This window comes from Thermobia domestica, chromosome 13, assembly GCF_964235325.1.
Source record: "Thermobia domestica chromosome 13, izTheDome1.hap1.1, whole genome shotgun sequence".
NCBI classification, from domain to species: domain Eukaryota; kingdom Metazoa; phylum Arthropoda; class Insecta; order Zygentoma; family Lepismatidae; genus Thermobia; species Thermobia domestica.
The window spans coordinates 122,309,722-122,327,343 of record NC_137466.1 but is presented as its reverse complement, the minus strand read 5'-3'; the positions used below and the strand labels follow the sequence as shown (position 1 = coordinate 122,327,343).

Below are 17,622 nucleotides of genomic sequence, written 5' to 3'. Positions count from 1 at the left end.
CCTTCAGTTTGGCGGCGTATTAATGTACCACCCTATATACAGACATAATATCAGAAAGAAAAATAGGTAATAGCGCCTCAAATAACAATAAGCTATAAGCATTTTTGCTGACACTTCAAACAGAGAGAGAAAAATAAAAATAAAATATACAAACATATATATAATGAACAAAATAATTATTCATTATATATACAAGGATCACTTCATAAATAATGCACACTAATTTTTTGTGACTTACATGTTTATTGTCTGAAGAGGATCTTTCTACAGGCCATCAATATAATCTCCCGGCTTGGCAATGACGGAATCCCAACATACGGATAGCTTATGTATTCCATCAAGGACGCCAACTTTGTGAAGCTGTCGAATGGTTCGGATCACGGCTGCAGAAAGCTCTTCCAGACATGGAAACCGACGTCCACACATACGTAGTTTCAACTTTGGGAAGATCGTAGTCTGGTGGACTCATGTCCGGACAGTAAGGAGCATGAGGAACATATCCCAACCGTATTTGCGAAGCTTTGGACGCATAGCATTACCGGTACGCTGGCGTGCGTTGTCGTGGAGAATCAGTGGACCCGCCCTGAGCAATTATGATAGACTTTTGTGCATTCTTCTGCGCAGTTTCAGCAGAATTCACACTGATATGTTGCTGTGACACTTCTTCCACATGGAACTTTGTCCGTTATGATAATGCCTTGATGATCACAAGCAAAAATCTTCATTTTCTTAGCCTTTGACTGAGAAAAGTCCTTACCTTCAACGCTGAATCTTTGTTTCAGTACCGTTGCATTGTTCAGACGTATATGCTTCTGCTTCTGTTGAGCAATCAAGAAGTTGGGGAGCCATCGGACAGAAATTTTTCTCCTGTAAATCACTTGTCAGAATTCGGTATACTGACACAGATGGAATCCGTGTAATATCACGAAGTTCCTCACACATTACACGGCGATCTTGTTCAAATGCATCTGCCGCAAGTTTCACAATTCTTTCATCAGCTGATGGTTTCGGCCTTCTTGCATCAGACAGTCTTGCCTTTATGCTCACAAGAGAAATAAGGAAACGGGTAGCCCAACGAGAAACTACTACGATCCATTGTTGCCTCACCACAACACGTAAGGCACTACGATGATTTTTTTTTTTTTTTTTTTTTTCACGTAAATTTTAAATCTTTATGTAGGATCTCTGATCTTCAAGTGACATGTTAACCGACACACCAGCCGCCTCCATTTCTAACACTTGACACAGCCACACTGTGTTCACTAGAGAGCGCACAAGCACACGTCCTACTGCTTCAACTGACGAAATGTTTACCTTGATTGTATCATCCACACCGCAGTGTTGCCACAATATGCATTATTTATGAAATAATCCTTGTATTCCCTTACAACTTGGAATTTCGTTCTTTTAAATACTTAGGAGGAAACTCAAGCGCTTAATGGTCACCATTAGCATCAAAAACATACATAAATTAAATATTTACCTGCCAGTTTCCATCCAATTGCAAAACCATGTCAAGGTCGCAGCCGGCTTTTCCAAACCCATTTACTGACGATCCAAATGGTAGAACTCTTACGCTGGGAAACATACTTCGCAGGGCTGATTCTACTTGGTATGCAGTCAGAAACTTCAATCGAATCCCCAAATCCTGAAGCCGAGTGCTCGTATATAAGATCTTCATCTGGTCACCCATCTATTTAAAGAAAATGTTGGAAATAGTTCATGTAGAACAATGCATGCACATTGTAAAAGTTTATAGAAGCAAATTGTAAGCATCACTGACTAACTTTGTATGATACTACTACAATAGTACAATAAATAAATAAATAAACACATGGAATTTTCTGTCCTTAAAGTAAATTAGATCACAATCAACAATTATTTAAAACGCCAACTTGATAACGAGGACTGCATATTAATAAAAAAAAAAAAAAAGCAAAGAATTCGTCTAGTAAGTGCAAATACTGATGTTGTTATAGTGTTTTCAGAGTACTCCGCGGTCTCATTTTTCATTTTACAGACACTAAATTAACACAGGGTGTCAAACATAAAACTGGTAAGACTGCCTTTTACGCAACAGACTTTTTACGTTACTTCATATATAAATATAAAAAATTACAGACTTACAAAGCGTATGTGACTATATTATTACATCTTATGTAAATATTCCCAGTTTATAATAAATGCGGGAAATGCTATCCACCAACCATCCAAACATTCTGCGCTCGTAATAACACGTTCTAAAGAAACACGTTGTAATTCTTCAGAAGAGATATTATCTCGTTTGTAATGTTCTCTTTCAGTTGGTCTATCGTCTTGAGGATTACTGGCATACATTTTGCCTTTCAGAGCCCCCTATAAATAAAAATCACAAGATGTTAAATCCGACAATCACGAAGACCACAAGTTTTCGCTGACAAGCCTGTTTTCACTGATACAGGACACACACTGATTGCATGTCTGGGCGGGGTTACCATTTTGTTGAAAGACGCCAAATTCCTTTTCATCCTCTTTAATTGTCAATAGAAGACATAAATATCTGCAGATAGTTTGTTCGAGGGAAAGAAAAAAAAAAGACCGATAATAAGCATTTCCGACACTGCAAACCAAAAACCTAATTTCTCTTGGTGAAAAGTTTTTCATGCACAATATGGAGTTATCCCACCACCAATATCTGCAATTCTGTGAGTTAACATCACCAGCAGATGAAAACAGGCTTTATCTGTCATGAAGAAAAGTATGGGGTCCAAGTAATCATCAGCGACCGAAGATAACACACCCAGTTGCAATAAGTAAGTCGTTTAGCTTTATTTGGTTTCTGCACTTCGCGCACTACGGTCACACAAAATGGTCGGAAATGGAGCACTTTTAGCACACGATAGCATTTTGTGCAGCATACTGAGATAATCTCCTATAGGGCTTCTCGATATGTCACTGCGCATTAATTCCCAATGGATCTTGTAGTAGTTCTCCATTTCTTATACAGATTTTGAATTGTATTGTTTGTGGGAGGGTTGATACCAGGATATTTCGCCACAAATATTTGTTTAGTCTCTTTAATAGAACCTAACTTTATATAGAATTCCTCAATATCAATTCGGCCTTCAATTTCAAACTGCACAATCTCTCCCCGACAATTACTTTTAAATTGTCGAACTCAACTCAACAATTACGTCTCCCTAGAATTAATGCGACATTTCAATGCAGTCAAGCATGTTGGCCTGACGAACAGTGAGGCCAACATGAATTTATTGAACTCCAGAATGGAAGTGAGGCGTACCGGTTTTAAGTGGGACATTCAGCATACATAAAATGATGCGGTAAACAAGTTTCAGTGAACAGTAGTCAGACAGGATATTATTATATGTCACAACGCTGACTGAAATGATTCATTAAATAAGGTGTAAACGTAGATCCACTTCACTATTATGTACCCTATAGCAACCATCACAAACTAGACATTTTGTTATAAAACAATAGATTAACCATCTCGATATCTGATATTTCTTCCGTTCACTGACGGGATCTTCGAGGCAGTCATTAGAAATTTGTTATAATCTCTTGAGTTAAAGCATACAGTCTGTGAAGATAGTTGAAAAATAAGATTCATGAAGGCTCCTCTAAAACTCGGATAAATGATAAATAGTACAGCTGGGCATAGTTGTAGGGGTTAAAGATAAAAAAAAAAGCTGTAATTATGGCATTAACATTTCATGTTAGTGCACTTAAGAGATTACTTTTAAACCTAAATGTACGTATCGTCCACAGTATTGCTCTTTATTTATCACTACTCTAGAATGGCAAGAACGTTTTTAGTTATCTTGTAACAGAAACAAACACGCACACACAAAAAAAGAGGGATAATATTTTTTCTTAATATTTATAACTGTTGATTCAGGAAAAATGAAATGAAATCTTTCAGTTTTACGTCCCACGTTTATGCTGGTTAGGCTAAAGGAGACGATGATGATGAGAAATGAATGAAACGGTGGAATGAAGAAAGTGGGAAGAAACAGGAGAACCCAAGAAAACCCACGAGCACGGTGTTTGTCTACCACAAAGTCCACACAGCGCAAGCTCGGATCGAACCAGGGATCCCAAGCACCGGATGTTGATTCAGGACAGTGTGCTACGATACTAATCAGACAATTGTTACAAAAATCTTTGTGTTTTCTTCGTAATTGTTAGTTTGTTTAGCATCTGTTTGTAACACGTGCAGCGCTAATTCAAAATGTATGCCACTTCTTGTACTTCTGCCAGGAATGTACGCATTGGATGAGTCCCCCCTTCGAAATCCCAATTTGTCCATAAATCTAGTATAATTTTAGGAGTTATTTTTACCAATTTTAATGTAATGTATCCTCACAATGAATTTGGATCCCCTTCCGAAAAGCAGCTTTGGACCCTCCTGAAATAAATTCCTGCTTACGTGACTGCTTTTAACCCTACTCTAGTGAATCAGAGCGGTACTTTTATCCTAGTTATTTGCAACATCAGGTTTTTGCCTGCCAACCTTGATGCTGCTATCTTATCCCCTTTTTGGTGTTGCATTTTTGAAATCGAATAGTGTAAATGAAATCACGTATTTTGAAAGCGTGCTGTAGTATCCCAATGTGAAACGAAACTCACTTTGTTCGGAGTAGAGATGAGTCTGGATGGAAAGTACATTGGAAGTTTGAACATACGAGAAAAATTAAAAGCTATCAGACAGTTACCCAGCGTAAAACAGTTAGACAGGTATTGGAATGAAATATTAAATAATTATCAATAAGTGCGTACGACACCAACAGATAGACACACAACTTAAGACATGCAACACTAACTTACGAGGATATCAAGACGCTGTTTTAATTTAATTTTTTTTTTCCATTACAGAAGACAGTCGTGGCAACCTGGCAATATAGTTGTAACTTTCGGTTAGTAAACCTTACACCCGCCTTGAAGTTATTACCAATGAAGATTCATAATATACATGAATTTTTCGTATTATTCCAGAAAAATAATGGATATAATTAAGAAAAAATGTACTTATTTTATTTTAGTATTTTTTTCTTTTTCTTTCTCGTGAAGGTCATCACAAAAGGAAATCCCACTGCTCGGTTGCTCAGTGGCGAGTCCAACCCCCGGTTCCGATACTTTGAAAATTGATTTAACGTTCCTTTTCATCGCCGAAGCTATGTGAGATAGAACCTTCTGCTTAAAGGATACAAACAATACTTAGGAATAAGGTTGCCCAGGAGGCAAGATGAAATAGTTATCGTCACGAAACAGAGGCCATCGAATAGAAACAGATAAATTTTCCGAGTCGAAACATCACTTCCACACCTTTCCAAGGAGACAGCTTCAACTCTTGTTTCTTAGGCAAGCCTATTCAGGAGCTCTATTTGAGGCTCTATTACCTACCTAAAATCAAATCCTGGATGAAATGCATATGATACACCTGAGTCTGCTACTTAGCCTCAAAGATACTCTTCTACTCTGGAATGCTATTCGTTAAAAAATCACTTATATTTGTCAAGGAGTAAGATGTATAACTTTTGTTTTTTCAATGTTTTTCTTTTCTTTTTTTTTTCTTTTTTCTTTCTTCTTTTTTAAAGCAGAAACAATTTTACAGTATGTTAGAAGTTTGTATGAAAACAAAATATTTTGTCATCATTATTATCTTTTCAAAGTTGCTTCAAAGGATTATTATAACACAAAATGACGTATTTTGTATTTGAGGATTCATAATGAGTGTATTGAGTCTAAAGGTCGGTTTTAATGAATCTAAACGGTCTGTCGGTATCAAATGGGCCAAACCTGTCGGTCACAGTCCATACGAGTCACACGGGTCAAATGTCCAAACAAGTCAAACCATCCTGAACTCGCATTCAATCGAGTAAAGCTGAATTCATCGGTTAAACAGTGGGCGGGAGAGTACCCGTTTACCCCAAAATTCCGAGCACTAATACAAATGATAAATCCAACTCTCAGTTTTACGTAATTCAGGTAGATTGATAATTAGTTTTCAGCTCTAAATCGCTTCCATCTTAGAAGTAGTCTCCGCTTCGAGTTCTGAACTTCAACTTCAGGAGACGAAGTCCTATTTTCTAAGTTCGATATCCATATGGACCATATTCCATCTTGTCGTCTTACATCTAGAAGGACAACGAGAACAAATTTACTATTGTGATGACTCTGTAAGCGATACACCACAAGATTTTCTATTGGATGGTAGAAGACATCATAACTTTAACAAAAACAGCTGCTAAAATACAATAACGGATACTGAGTGATGTAAAAACCGAAATTAAGTTCACAGAATACTCTGAGTAAATTGTCCTTTATAGTATAGCAAATACTACAATAGAAACTGTAAAGGAAAGGATCCGGTAACGAAGTAAAAATGGTGCTGACTACGTTCCTAAACAGGGAAGAAAGAAAAAGAGAAGGCACAAGGTAAGTTGCTTTCCATCCAAGTAAGAATGTATTTAACTTATTCAGCTTTACGTTCCACAGTTGTACCCTTAACTAAATATGATGATAAGAAATAAGTTCGATCGAAATATGAATGGTGAAAGGTCATTACCTAACAACTATATTTTAAACAGGATTTGAACCCGCGAATAGGTATGTCTTCCGATCTCTAGTCTATCATCTTAGTTCGTTCGACTATACCAGCCGGCTCATGCAAGAATTTTCTTATGGAAACATAAGTTATACAGGTCGAAATACTACTAAATATGTGTAGTGGAGAGCGTCGGAAAAACATTTTTCAATTTTTGGGTTAATTTTACAGACTGTTACTATGGGAAACCCTTATACTTCTTTCCACGAAACATGGTGTTGAATCATTTCGGAACCAAATATTAAAATCTCGAATTATAATATACAGATGGTGGTTGATTTATATTCGACCCATTTTCAAAGTGTACCTACCCTATAAGAAGCTGTGCTGCCACACCGGTTGTGTTCTATTGGACCATCAGCAATCCAACCGATACTGCAATTTCCACTGCACCGATCTACGTTGGTACAGTGACACAAATTTTAGCCCTGCAGATTTTCCATAGGCAATGAGCACGATATTGTAGTCGTCGATTTTACAGTCGAAATGGGAAGAAATCAATTGAGCGGACATTAGTACTTAAGACAGGAATGTCGTAGAAGGAAATAACACAGATTTCCGTTTCCCGTTTCATGTCATGATAAAACTGGAGGGAACGGTGGACACTTTCTCTATGTGGATACGTGCCTGGATTTTGCTGCCTCCATACAAAGGAGGGATGTCTTTCCTAGATTGGTGCTTTCATGCTTTTGTCCACCTTGCGTACCTCCATTTTCTCTGGATTGGCGGTAAAATTCTGCACGTACCTTGCCAGACTGTCACGTACGAAACAACCCGAATATCATTACATGTGACATAAATGTAGGCATCATCCAATGTGACAACCTTCTTCCACTTTAACTCCCCTACTCTCCCCCTTCCAAATTCTTTCCTACAGTTTGCAATATGTGTTCAGCAATATGGCATCCAACAGGCACGTAGCCAGGATTTCGTGAAGGAGGGGGGGAAGGGTCCGTGACATGAAATACTGTGGTCATCACACCAGGGGCTCGATCATTCTAAACAATTTTACTGGAACATATATTGGTTCGTTTAGCCAGGATTTCTTAACGGGAAAGGGGGTAAAAAAAATTCTGAAGGCCCAGGAGCTCGATCAATCTAAACTACTTTACTATCAACATATATTGGTTTGTGAGGATATGTTGGTAAGTATTTTAATAAACTATGAAGAAATTTCGAGTAAAATAAAAAAGTATTGAAAAATATTATACAATTTACATCCTCCCTCTGTTTATTCAAATATAACAATTTTCCTTTCATTATGGCCTCAACTATTATAAAAAGTACATACTCAATAATGTCTTGTAAAATATTTTGCAATACGTATCTGCGTTCCTTTTTCTGTTGAATCAAATGTTAACAGAACTTTCTTTCCACGTATATTTTTGTTTTTATTATTCCGTCAACTACTGTCTGTTTCAAATGACAGGTTAAAGGAGCAGTAGAAAATTGTTTTTGAAATAACATGTTTGATATTGCAAGGATGCGATGACGAAAAATTATGATAAAAAAGTGTCCACACTGTTACACAACGGCAATATGCTTTCGGAAGCTTGAAATCTCCCTGACTAGTAGCAGAAATTCTGAGAATTCCGTAACTTTTCTAGAAATTTCAAATTCCCTGACTCTTCCAGGATATGTCGCTCACATCGCCACTATGTATTGCAAGTAATACAAATTTCCTCATAACAAAGAGTAACCAAAAGCTTCCTATAGTTTATTTTTTACGCTGATCCTTCTTTTTTTCATTTCCTTTTGTTTCATCCTTCCTTAATTTTTTAATTTCTGGCCTCGAAAAAAAAGGGGGGGGGTCCGGACCCCCTCTTGGCTACGTGCATGCATCCAAGGAGTTGTAGCTGATAGTGGACTGCGCCAGACTTAATCTGTCATGACACATTTAGATGGTAAATTCTCCTGATCTGCCAATCAATGAATTCTACAAAATACCTCAGGAGACATTTTGCTGATAACCACGAATGGGTCCCTTTTGTTATAGAATATTTCTCCTCGAGCGCTATTATTATTTGCCTGGCCACAATATCTTTGCTGTAGACACTCCGTTGGTTAAACATTTTCAGACACTGTTACCAACACGACACTTCGACACTTGCAAGCTGAGACAACATAGTTCTCTGACCCAATTACCAACCTGACACCAGCGTTGCCAAATCGATCAGATATAAACTGAGCAATCTTCTGTATAACATGCTACAGAAATATTTTCATTCGAACAAAGGAATCAAAGTTAACTCCAACATGGGCAATCTGGGTAAAAGTTAAACTTTCATATACCTACAGTGTCGTCATCCCTATACAAAGTTTTCGTATCCGTCTGAAAGCTTCGAAGATATATGTGTTCAAAAGTAGTAATATGTTAATGTAGATAGCTGTTTCTTGTATAATTAACTGTAATTCATCCCATTCCAACTACGGGGCTTTTTACTTACATATATCTTGAAAATACTGACAGTAAATACAAAAAGATTTGACGATCAATTTTTATTTATTTATTTATTTTCAAAGGATTCCTAACAGAATAGAGAAGGGAAAAGTTAAGCACCTTTTTGAGTTTATTTAAATATTTCTTGAATCAATATGTGAACTTTTTTCCGACTTTTTCAGCTAGCAGTGAATTAAGGTTAAGGCTAAGTTTTAATAGTAATGAAGAGAGCAAGCTATAAACTCCATAATAAATACTTCAACAAAAATGTAAATTTATAACCCCACACTTCTGTCATTCTTGTGTTTTCTTTTTCCATAACAAAAAATATACTGTTGTCGTTTCCAGTATTAAATTGAAAAATTTCAAATTGAACAACAAAATATTGCATAATTTATGTCTGTAGTTTCCTCCTCCTCCCCTTCTTCCATGAGAATAAAATGTACTTTTCTGACGTCTTTGTAGTTTCCAATATCAAACAAATCGAATAAATAAATAAATAATAAATTACTAATCAAACGACCAGTTATAGTATCATAGAAAAAATGATGCGTATTGAAAACTTACCTTTACCTTATATTGCATCACAAAAAGTTTCTCTTGTACTGATTCGACAGTTCTCACTACTGTCTTTGCCAACAAGAATTATGTCCTTCACAAGCTCGTTGATTTACTTCTCTGCGAGATGAGATGCAATCTAAAGTAACTCTTAATACTTACATTTTTTTTTTTTTTTTTTTAATTTTAATAAAAATTCGTCAATCCTTTTCTTTAGTGAAAACGTTATGATATACAACGAAAACGTTATATATAAAAGCATAACTTCCATGTTTGAACTACTTCGGAGTACCTTCTTGGGTTCCAGCGAAGATATTCCCACCCATTGGGATGGCTGTGCCCTTGTTACAACGTCCTAGCCGTAAATCTACCTCTCGTTATCTGTTATGATGTTTTTTCAAGAAGCTATCGTCTTCGTTTGCAGTACTCAAAATATCTTCCCAGATATCTTTACGTGTTGCTTTTGCTCATTTACTAGCAACCGCCGAAAGAATTTTTCAGCAATACGATGCATGTTCAGTTTTCAACTACGATCAGTTGATACGACGATTTACTGATTTCTATTTCCTCAAATATTTTGCAGACAGTAAAACGACGATATTTCCGTACAATACCACGCACTTTCTGAACGCGAACATGATCACATGAGATGATGAATATCCAGGTTTTGCCTCTTCTTTGATGTGTTCTTTCTACTAGAACTTTCACTGAAAAAACTCATAACACTGGGTTCGGCTCACATATTCTTTCTCGTATACTTCGTAAGAAGATATTATTACTCAACTAACAAAAATGAACGATAGAAGAACAAGGGAATGCTTTTGATCCGAACAATGTTTTATGATTTTTTTTTTCACGAGAGTTTGAAGGATAATTCATATATTTTTAACTTTTATTTGTCGGTTGAGATGAAACACACTTGATTTATACAAAGGACCGACACATGCTACGCCGTAACTACCTATTCAGTTAGTAACTTTTTGGTTTAATATTGGAAATTGCTTAAATCCGTCAACAGTACACTCTGATGTCATGGAAGAAAAAGAAAGAACGGCACTCATATAATAATCGTTAGAAGTTGTACATGTTGTTATTTGCCCAAATCTGCCAAACCATCGCTAGCTACAAAGCTAGAAGAAGGAGAAAGTCCCGACCACTGAAAACTTAGAAATTGAGTACATGCAAGTAGGAACTAGAAAAAGTTGTTAGTAATTTTTGTAAGAACGTGTTTTTTGTGTAACATTCTATAGTAGAATGAAAAAAAAAAGTGCAAGAAGTGATGAAATAACCAAAATGAGTTCCTATATGTTATGCTACACGATGTAGTAAAAGATGTGATCAAATGTCCCTTGTTTTTACCAGTTCCTGCAAAGTTATTACTATGAAAGTAGTGAAAAAATTTTCACATTAATATAGAAGGGCTACTACCCTTACAAATAAAAATTAGAAGATTAACTCAGCCCTTGAATACTATCATGCACTACACAATATGTTTATGTATTTAAACGTTCTAAAATAATGTGTCATATTTTAACCTTACTGAATCAGCCTGAAGAAGCATCGCATTCAGCTCCGTGTTCGATACAACATTATATTTTGACACTTTAAAGCCTGCATCAACTAATGGATCTTTTCTCTTCCCAGATGCAGCCTTAAACCAGATAAATGGCGATTGCACAGGAATAACTTCATGGTTCTTGTTCTGACTACAATTCTTCAAAATGTTCTCTGCTTCTTCTTTGCTGCTGAATTCAACTAGCATCAGATGCTGAAAATAAAACATATTCACTCTATTTAAAATAATACCCAGACAATGAGAATCTTATCTCAAAGCAGAAATTGAATTTGGAGTAAGTACAAAATTTTGAATATGTTAACTAAATACGTCAAGAATATAAATATCATACAGTATCAAATAAAATATATCGCTAAAGCTTTTCTTAAGACAACTTAAAACAAAAAACTGAAAGACGCAACTTGTGCATGAGCATAAGTAGCAAACAGTCTTGAGATAACAAGGTAAGAATAAATTGTTTTCTTTTAGAACTCGAACAGCACAGCAATAATCGAACACTCACCACATCATTATTTAACCTGTAGTAGTGCATACTTTGAACAGTTCCAAATTGACTGCAGTACGAATGCAGCTCGGCTGAAGACTTTTCACAGTGCACTTGAACAAGTAAGCTTCTTTGAGCTTCACTACGCCTCTGCATCATCAAAGAATCGAACTGTTGGAATATTTTGCCTCTCTCCTTTTGTCCATTTTGATCAGTACCTACAACAGAACCACAGAAGAGTTACAATCTTCACACCGTCTCATTACGCATAAATTCATAAATTAGGAACAAAAGGAAACGTTACCATCGACCTACAAACCCATTCCATCACTTCTATTCTACCAGACGGACAAGGAAAAATCTCATAAATCATTTCTCTCATGTAACAACAAGTTTTCCTTTGGATGCGGCGAGGAAGACTCTAGGAGCGCCGAGAAACTGTTCTCAGATTTTGTGTCTTTTGGACATTTTAAGGAATGACAATTTTTATTTACTGTTAGTTATAATCCTAACTCCATGATTTTATTTACATCTTCATATCTTAAATGATTTTTTCCACAATTTATAAACCACGAATCTAAATTCACTTGCAACCAGAAGCAATAATGTAAAATTTGGTTTAAAAAATATCCCTCCCCCCTTCCTTCCAATGCATCTTATCAATTTATGTAGCTTTGCTTTTGGGTCTCGTCGACAGTTTCCACTAATAAAGTGCCATTTCGTAATTTCTTGGTATCTCTAACCTGTCCGGCGTTGTAAGTAAAAACTCAATTAATGAGGAAACGGAACAAGTTCTTAATAGCACTCGGACGATTTGCTTCTGCATTGGCACTATCACCATCTTTAATTACAAGATATTGAACTACAAGCATCACGCATTGTCTTTTCCACCCTATCTGAAAGTTAGAGTGTTTCCCTCGTTCTCGTTTGGTTTGGAAGGGGGGGGGGGGGCACGGTTGCTCAGTGGTAGAGCGCTTACCTCTGATGCGTAGGGTCCCTGGGTCTATTCCCGGGCAAGTAAGTTTGTGGTGGACAATATTGTGTCACGGGTTTTCTCTGGGTACTCCCTTTTCCTCCCACTTTCTCATTCCACCAATACTTTCATCATCATTCACTTGCTTAAATCATCGTCTCCCTTAGACTAAAAGGCATAACTGTGGGACGTTAAACAAATATCTCATTTTCGTTTGGTTCGGATTTCTTTGTGACAGGGTGAGTCCGGACTCGAGCTTATAGTTTTTGTATCCATAAAAAGTTAGTATTAAATATATATTTATAAACAGAAAAAGTGTGAACGTCGCAATTTCACACCGGGACACTTGCAAAGATAACTTACGCTAGTACCCTGGCTATCCCATAAGCACGCCCTCACCGTAGAATTAGCGTGGAGCCGACACGGTCATAGGGAATAGGGTTGCAAAAAAATCGTTCCTGCCCACAGAAACATATTGCTCCGGAAAGAGAACAATTGGAACTGAAAGAAACAACCTATCGAACCAAAAAGGTAGACCCCACCAGCCCACAGAAGAACAAACGTAAGTATTTCTTTTATCTTTTTGTACTTTTATGATTTTTTAAAACTTTTTTTTTTATGGTTTAAAAGTTCTTTTGTATTGTTTTATTTACAAAAACCTGAACACCGAACAAAACAAACACTGGAAGCACACAACAGCAGCCCGGGATGGATGCACGTACATCCAAGATGGAGGAAGGCGTTCACAGATCATCCACTTCCCAAGAATCTCAGCAACAACCTATAAGTCCGGTAGCGCTATTCGCGGTTGAAAGAGAGTGCAGAAAAATGAGGATGACGCATTAATGAGAAATAAAACCGCCTTCTCAGCTCCACCCCCTCCCCAACGATTACGGTCTGCTCCAGGTTTTTTTGTTTGTATGTTTATTGCAATATTAATTAACTATTCCGAAGGAAGGGTTATCACAACTGTACAATTTTTCATTCTTTTCTTATTGCCCGTCCACACTATCTAGCTGAGTCATTTACTTTTGAGGATTAGTGTACGGTGGCCACAAACTTCAACCCAAACAACGGTTTATCCTATGTCTATCGTTTACTTTTACTGGATATGCACCGTACGAGAGGGATATGTTTGGTAAGCCAACTAGAAGCGTAAGAGCGATAGCTAACAGGACTGGCGATTGTCACCAAAGGTGAAAGACGAGAGCGTACGAATGGAAACTTACAGCAAAGGCTATTTTTGCAGTCGTATGTGAGCTTTCACCCCGTACGGCTAGCGCGAAGGGGTTAATTTCGCAACCCAGGGCGGAATCTGAGGCCGGAGACAATGAAAGTAAACTATAGCACTCAGGATTAAATCCCGAAACATGATAGCTTCCCGCAGTCACTGTATAATTACCAATTTAAACAATAGGCTATACATACATACGGGTCTGATCATGTTGTTCCCTTATGTAAAATAACATCACGACGAAATACATTTCCTAATGCTATTTCTCCGTTGATACATGATTTAGATGTTCCTCATCCAGAAAATTTGGTGCAGATTTACTACACGGATCCACTGATTTGCAAAATTTACAAAAATTTCTAATAATATTTTTATATAGTGTGTAAATAATGGAAATACGGTGTGTACCTACCTCTGAGAGGCGTATTTACGTGGAAATATAGAAATAAAAGAAAAAGAAAGGTAGGCCCTAATTACAGATAAATGTAAAATTTGTGAAATGTTTATGATAAATTACAACTAATATTGTACTAAAGTAGTTTTCAAGCAATCGGAGTAGATTGTGATTTTACGTCCGACACGAATTGCTACATACATATATATATATAAAACTGAACATGAAGTGTAACATTTTACACAAGCATTCACGTTCACGCATTCATTATGCACGGTGTATAAACTGACTGAAGGTGAATCAGGGCATACAAAAGTGAAGAATTAAGAAGCACAACCATTGACATCTTGGAGATGTAGTACGTATACACTGGAAGATTATTAATTGTGTCCACTTCTGGAAATTGAGTAATGCTGGTGATGTGTGATGTAAAGCATAAGTATCAGTGCAAACTGAAGTGAAAATTGAAATGTCGTGACATTGAGAGAGATAAAACGCCTAAACTGACATAAAGATAGGAAACAAACGAGCCCTGAGGAGCTTCCAACCCTCCTCTCTCTCGCTCAGCTACGTTCTGTGAAGGTAGCATTCGTGCTTTTTAGTGGCCACCTTGTTTTTGTGTAAATTGTGATAAAGGTAAGAAAAAAGCACCGCGGGGCTCCTAACCCCTTTCGCTCGCTCGGCAATGTTTTCTTAAAATAGCATTCATGCATTTTACCTTTATCTAGCATCTAGCACAGGTTGGTTGTTGTTTTTGCTGGTCTTAAAGTGATTCCTGAAGGTACAGAAAGTAAATGCACAGTGAAAGAAGCATATATTTCATGTATGGATCCGTACAGAAAATCAGCACGCAAAATTTAGTTCGTCTGAAGACTAGCGCGAACATCTTCGACGGAAATGGTCTCAGATTCGATTCCCGGTGGAAAAGTACTAAATGCATTACGATTATCTGTACATCTTTAAACTACAGATCTACTTCCCATATAACCTCAATGTTTAAAAAATAAAAAAATCTAACAAACATACATATCAAATATTCTTCAGAATCATTTGGCATTACTCGAGTAGACGGTTCTACCAAATGTTGACACATTCCTTACCCTTTCAGGTCAGATTAGAGTTTTGTATTTCTTTTAGCAAAGCATGCACTAAATGAGGAGCTCTATTACTACTTGCAGATTGACTTTAGGAGGGCTCAATGTAAATACAATGTGGAAGTATGGCATAAAAACTTTGTGCGTAAAACACAAACCGACTTATGCTGTGACTACTAAAACGAAGATGGGGCTCGAACAGCAGTGAGGGGGAGCGTCCGTAAGGAGCAGGCGCATCAGCGACGACGGCTTTACACATAAACGAAGATAGTTGAAAAGTACACTTGCACATACAATATTTTCACTATCACTAAAAATTCATTTCAATAGGCCCTACACTAACAGTATTTATTTATTTTTACTCTCATTCCTTCACGAGAAATATTTCACATCGTATTTTACCTATAAGTTTTCGAATTGGTAGAACCATCTACTAGAGTGAACCCACAATTTTTACAAGCAAAGTAAAAGTTTTCCATGTTCATAACCTTAAAAAAAGAAAAAAAAAAAAGCCCTATCAACCAAACTATTCTCTATCTGTCCACTGAAGCTACACTTGAAGTTGTTAATGACGAGAGTTACTATATAAATAAAATTATATTCGTAGTCGTAAAATATATGCTGGCCTATTTTCGACTCAGCGAACGAAAAACAAAAATCTCCATTAGTTTAGTACGATTAAATTCCTACTTAGTTTTTCATAATGATACCGGATTACTTATTATGTGTTTTACCTTGTATATTGTGTTCTAATCTCGAAGACAGTGCTAAAAGACGTTTGTTTGTATTTGATTTCTCTACTGCCTTTTGAAAAATTAATTTGAGTAAGTTTATATACATCCCACTACAAAACACGCCTTCCTTTACTCGATTTAAAACCAACATAATTCTGTTTTGTTTCTGCTCACTCCATTTCCCGCAATGTTGCCAGTTTAGCCAAGCGAGAATTAATAACCAAAAAAGTAAGAAAGAAAAAGTGAATCAACATAAAAAATCGAAGAAATCATTATTACCAAACACTACACAATTAAACTTTACTAAAGTGTACAATTTCTCCATGAACACTTTATGTACACTGATAGGCTTTAAGTAAATTCTCTTAATTTAATTGTTGACACCGGAGAGGGCAAAGAACCATCAGTACATAGGCCCATGGGCGGCATTAGGAGGGCAGTTGCCCTCACTTTTTTTTTGAAATGACACATTAATGTATATAGTTTTATTTGGAAATGTAAAGTTTTTGTATGTAATAGTGGCTCCTAGAAAAAATGGTGCCATACAATATTTGCCATTGTGTAAGTACGTATTGGTTGTCTTTAATTACCACCAAAAATGACTCAAAAATTAACCTACTGGACCGCAAAAATTCCAGCGTACTTTCATTTCTTCTTACAAAACTCGACATTAGAGTCAGCCGCTTTGAAACTAATTGAGAGAACATTTCGCGAAAAGAGAAAAGTCTTTAACAAGTTATTCTTTAATCACACAAAAATTGACAGTTCCTAAAATGTCTTATCTTCCCTTCTTTCTAAGAGTATGGGATATTTTGATTTGATTTTTGTTTAACATCCCATTCAGCAGCGAAGCTATATGTCATGTGGATCTACTGATTAACGTAGCATCCGAACCACATGAGCTTCCGCCGGGAATCGAACCCACGTCTCCCACGCCAAAAGAGCGTACGCTTACCGCCAGGGGCGGATAGGGCCGCCGGGCTACCGGACAGAGCTCGGTGCGCTCCCTTCCCCAAGCCCCCCTAGATGCATCATATAAAATTAAATTTTGAACTGAACGGAACAAACTTTAAATCCTGAAAATCGGTACAGTAGAAACGAATAAACATATTTTGTTTCAAGTGGGACTCATACATTAAAAAAAAAAAGTGTTGAATTTTCTGTCTTCTGAATGTTTAACATTCTGGACGTCTTTGTGTAAACTTGGCTTGTTATATATTACTTTGCATTTGAAATACACATAACTGTTTTCTTATAACACTACTTGACAATATTGAAGGTTTCTTTCAATTTTTTGATTTTCCACACATACATATACATGGTGCCCGCAGTTTTTTCTTTCTTTCTTTTTCTTTCTTTTTCTTTTTTCTTTTTTTTATGACTCGAGCAAGCGTGTTTAGAATCACTACAGTAGACTTGGTAAGATCAAGCTCTATGCAACAGAGAACGGAGCAACAAATTATTTCCAAGGTCCACAAGAGAATTATATCAACTTATTATTATTATTTCCATAACCAAAAGAAAACAC

General features: G+C 36.6%; 1 protein-coding gene across 1 annotated transcript in view; it reads right to left on the bottom strand.

The window, feature by feature from the left end:
• The window catches only part of LOC145668466 (poly(A) RNA polymerase, mitochondrial-like), a 53,308-nt gene extending 37,009 nt beyond the window's left edge, over positions 1-16,299 (bottom strand). The window contains exons 1-4 of the mRNA XM_081736380.1: positions 16,095-16,299; positions 11,684-11,883; positions 11,146-11,373; positions 1,484-1,693 (exon numbers count right to left, since the gene is read on the bottom strand). Coding sequence (XP_081592506.1) covers positions 1,484-1,693; positions 11,146-11,373; positions 11,684-11,883; positions 16,095-16,245 — 789 coding nt within the window. The 5' untranslated portion in view covers positions 16,246-16,299. The remainder of the gene's footprint in view (positions 1-1,483; positions 1,694-11,145; positions 11,374-11,683; positions 11,884-16,094) is intronic.
• Between the last annotated feature and the right edge of the window lie 1,323 nt (positions 16,300-17,622).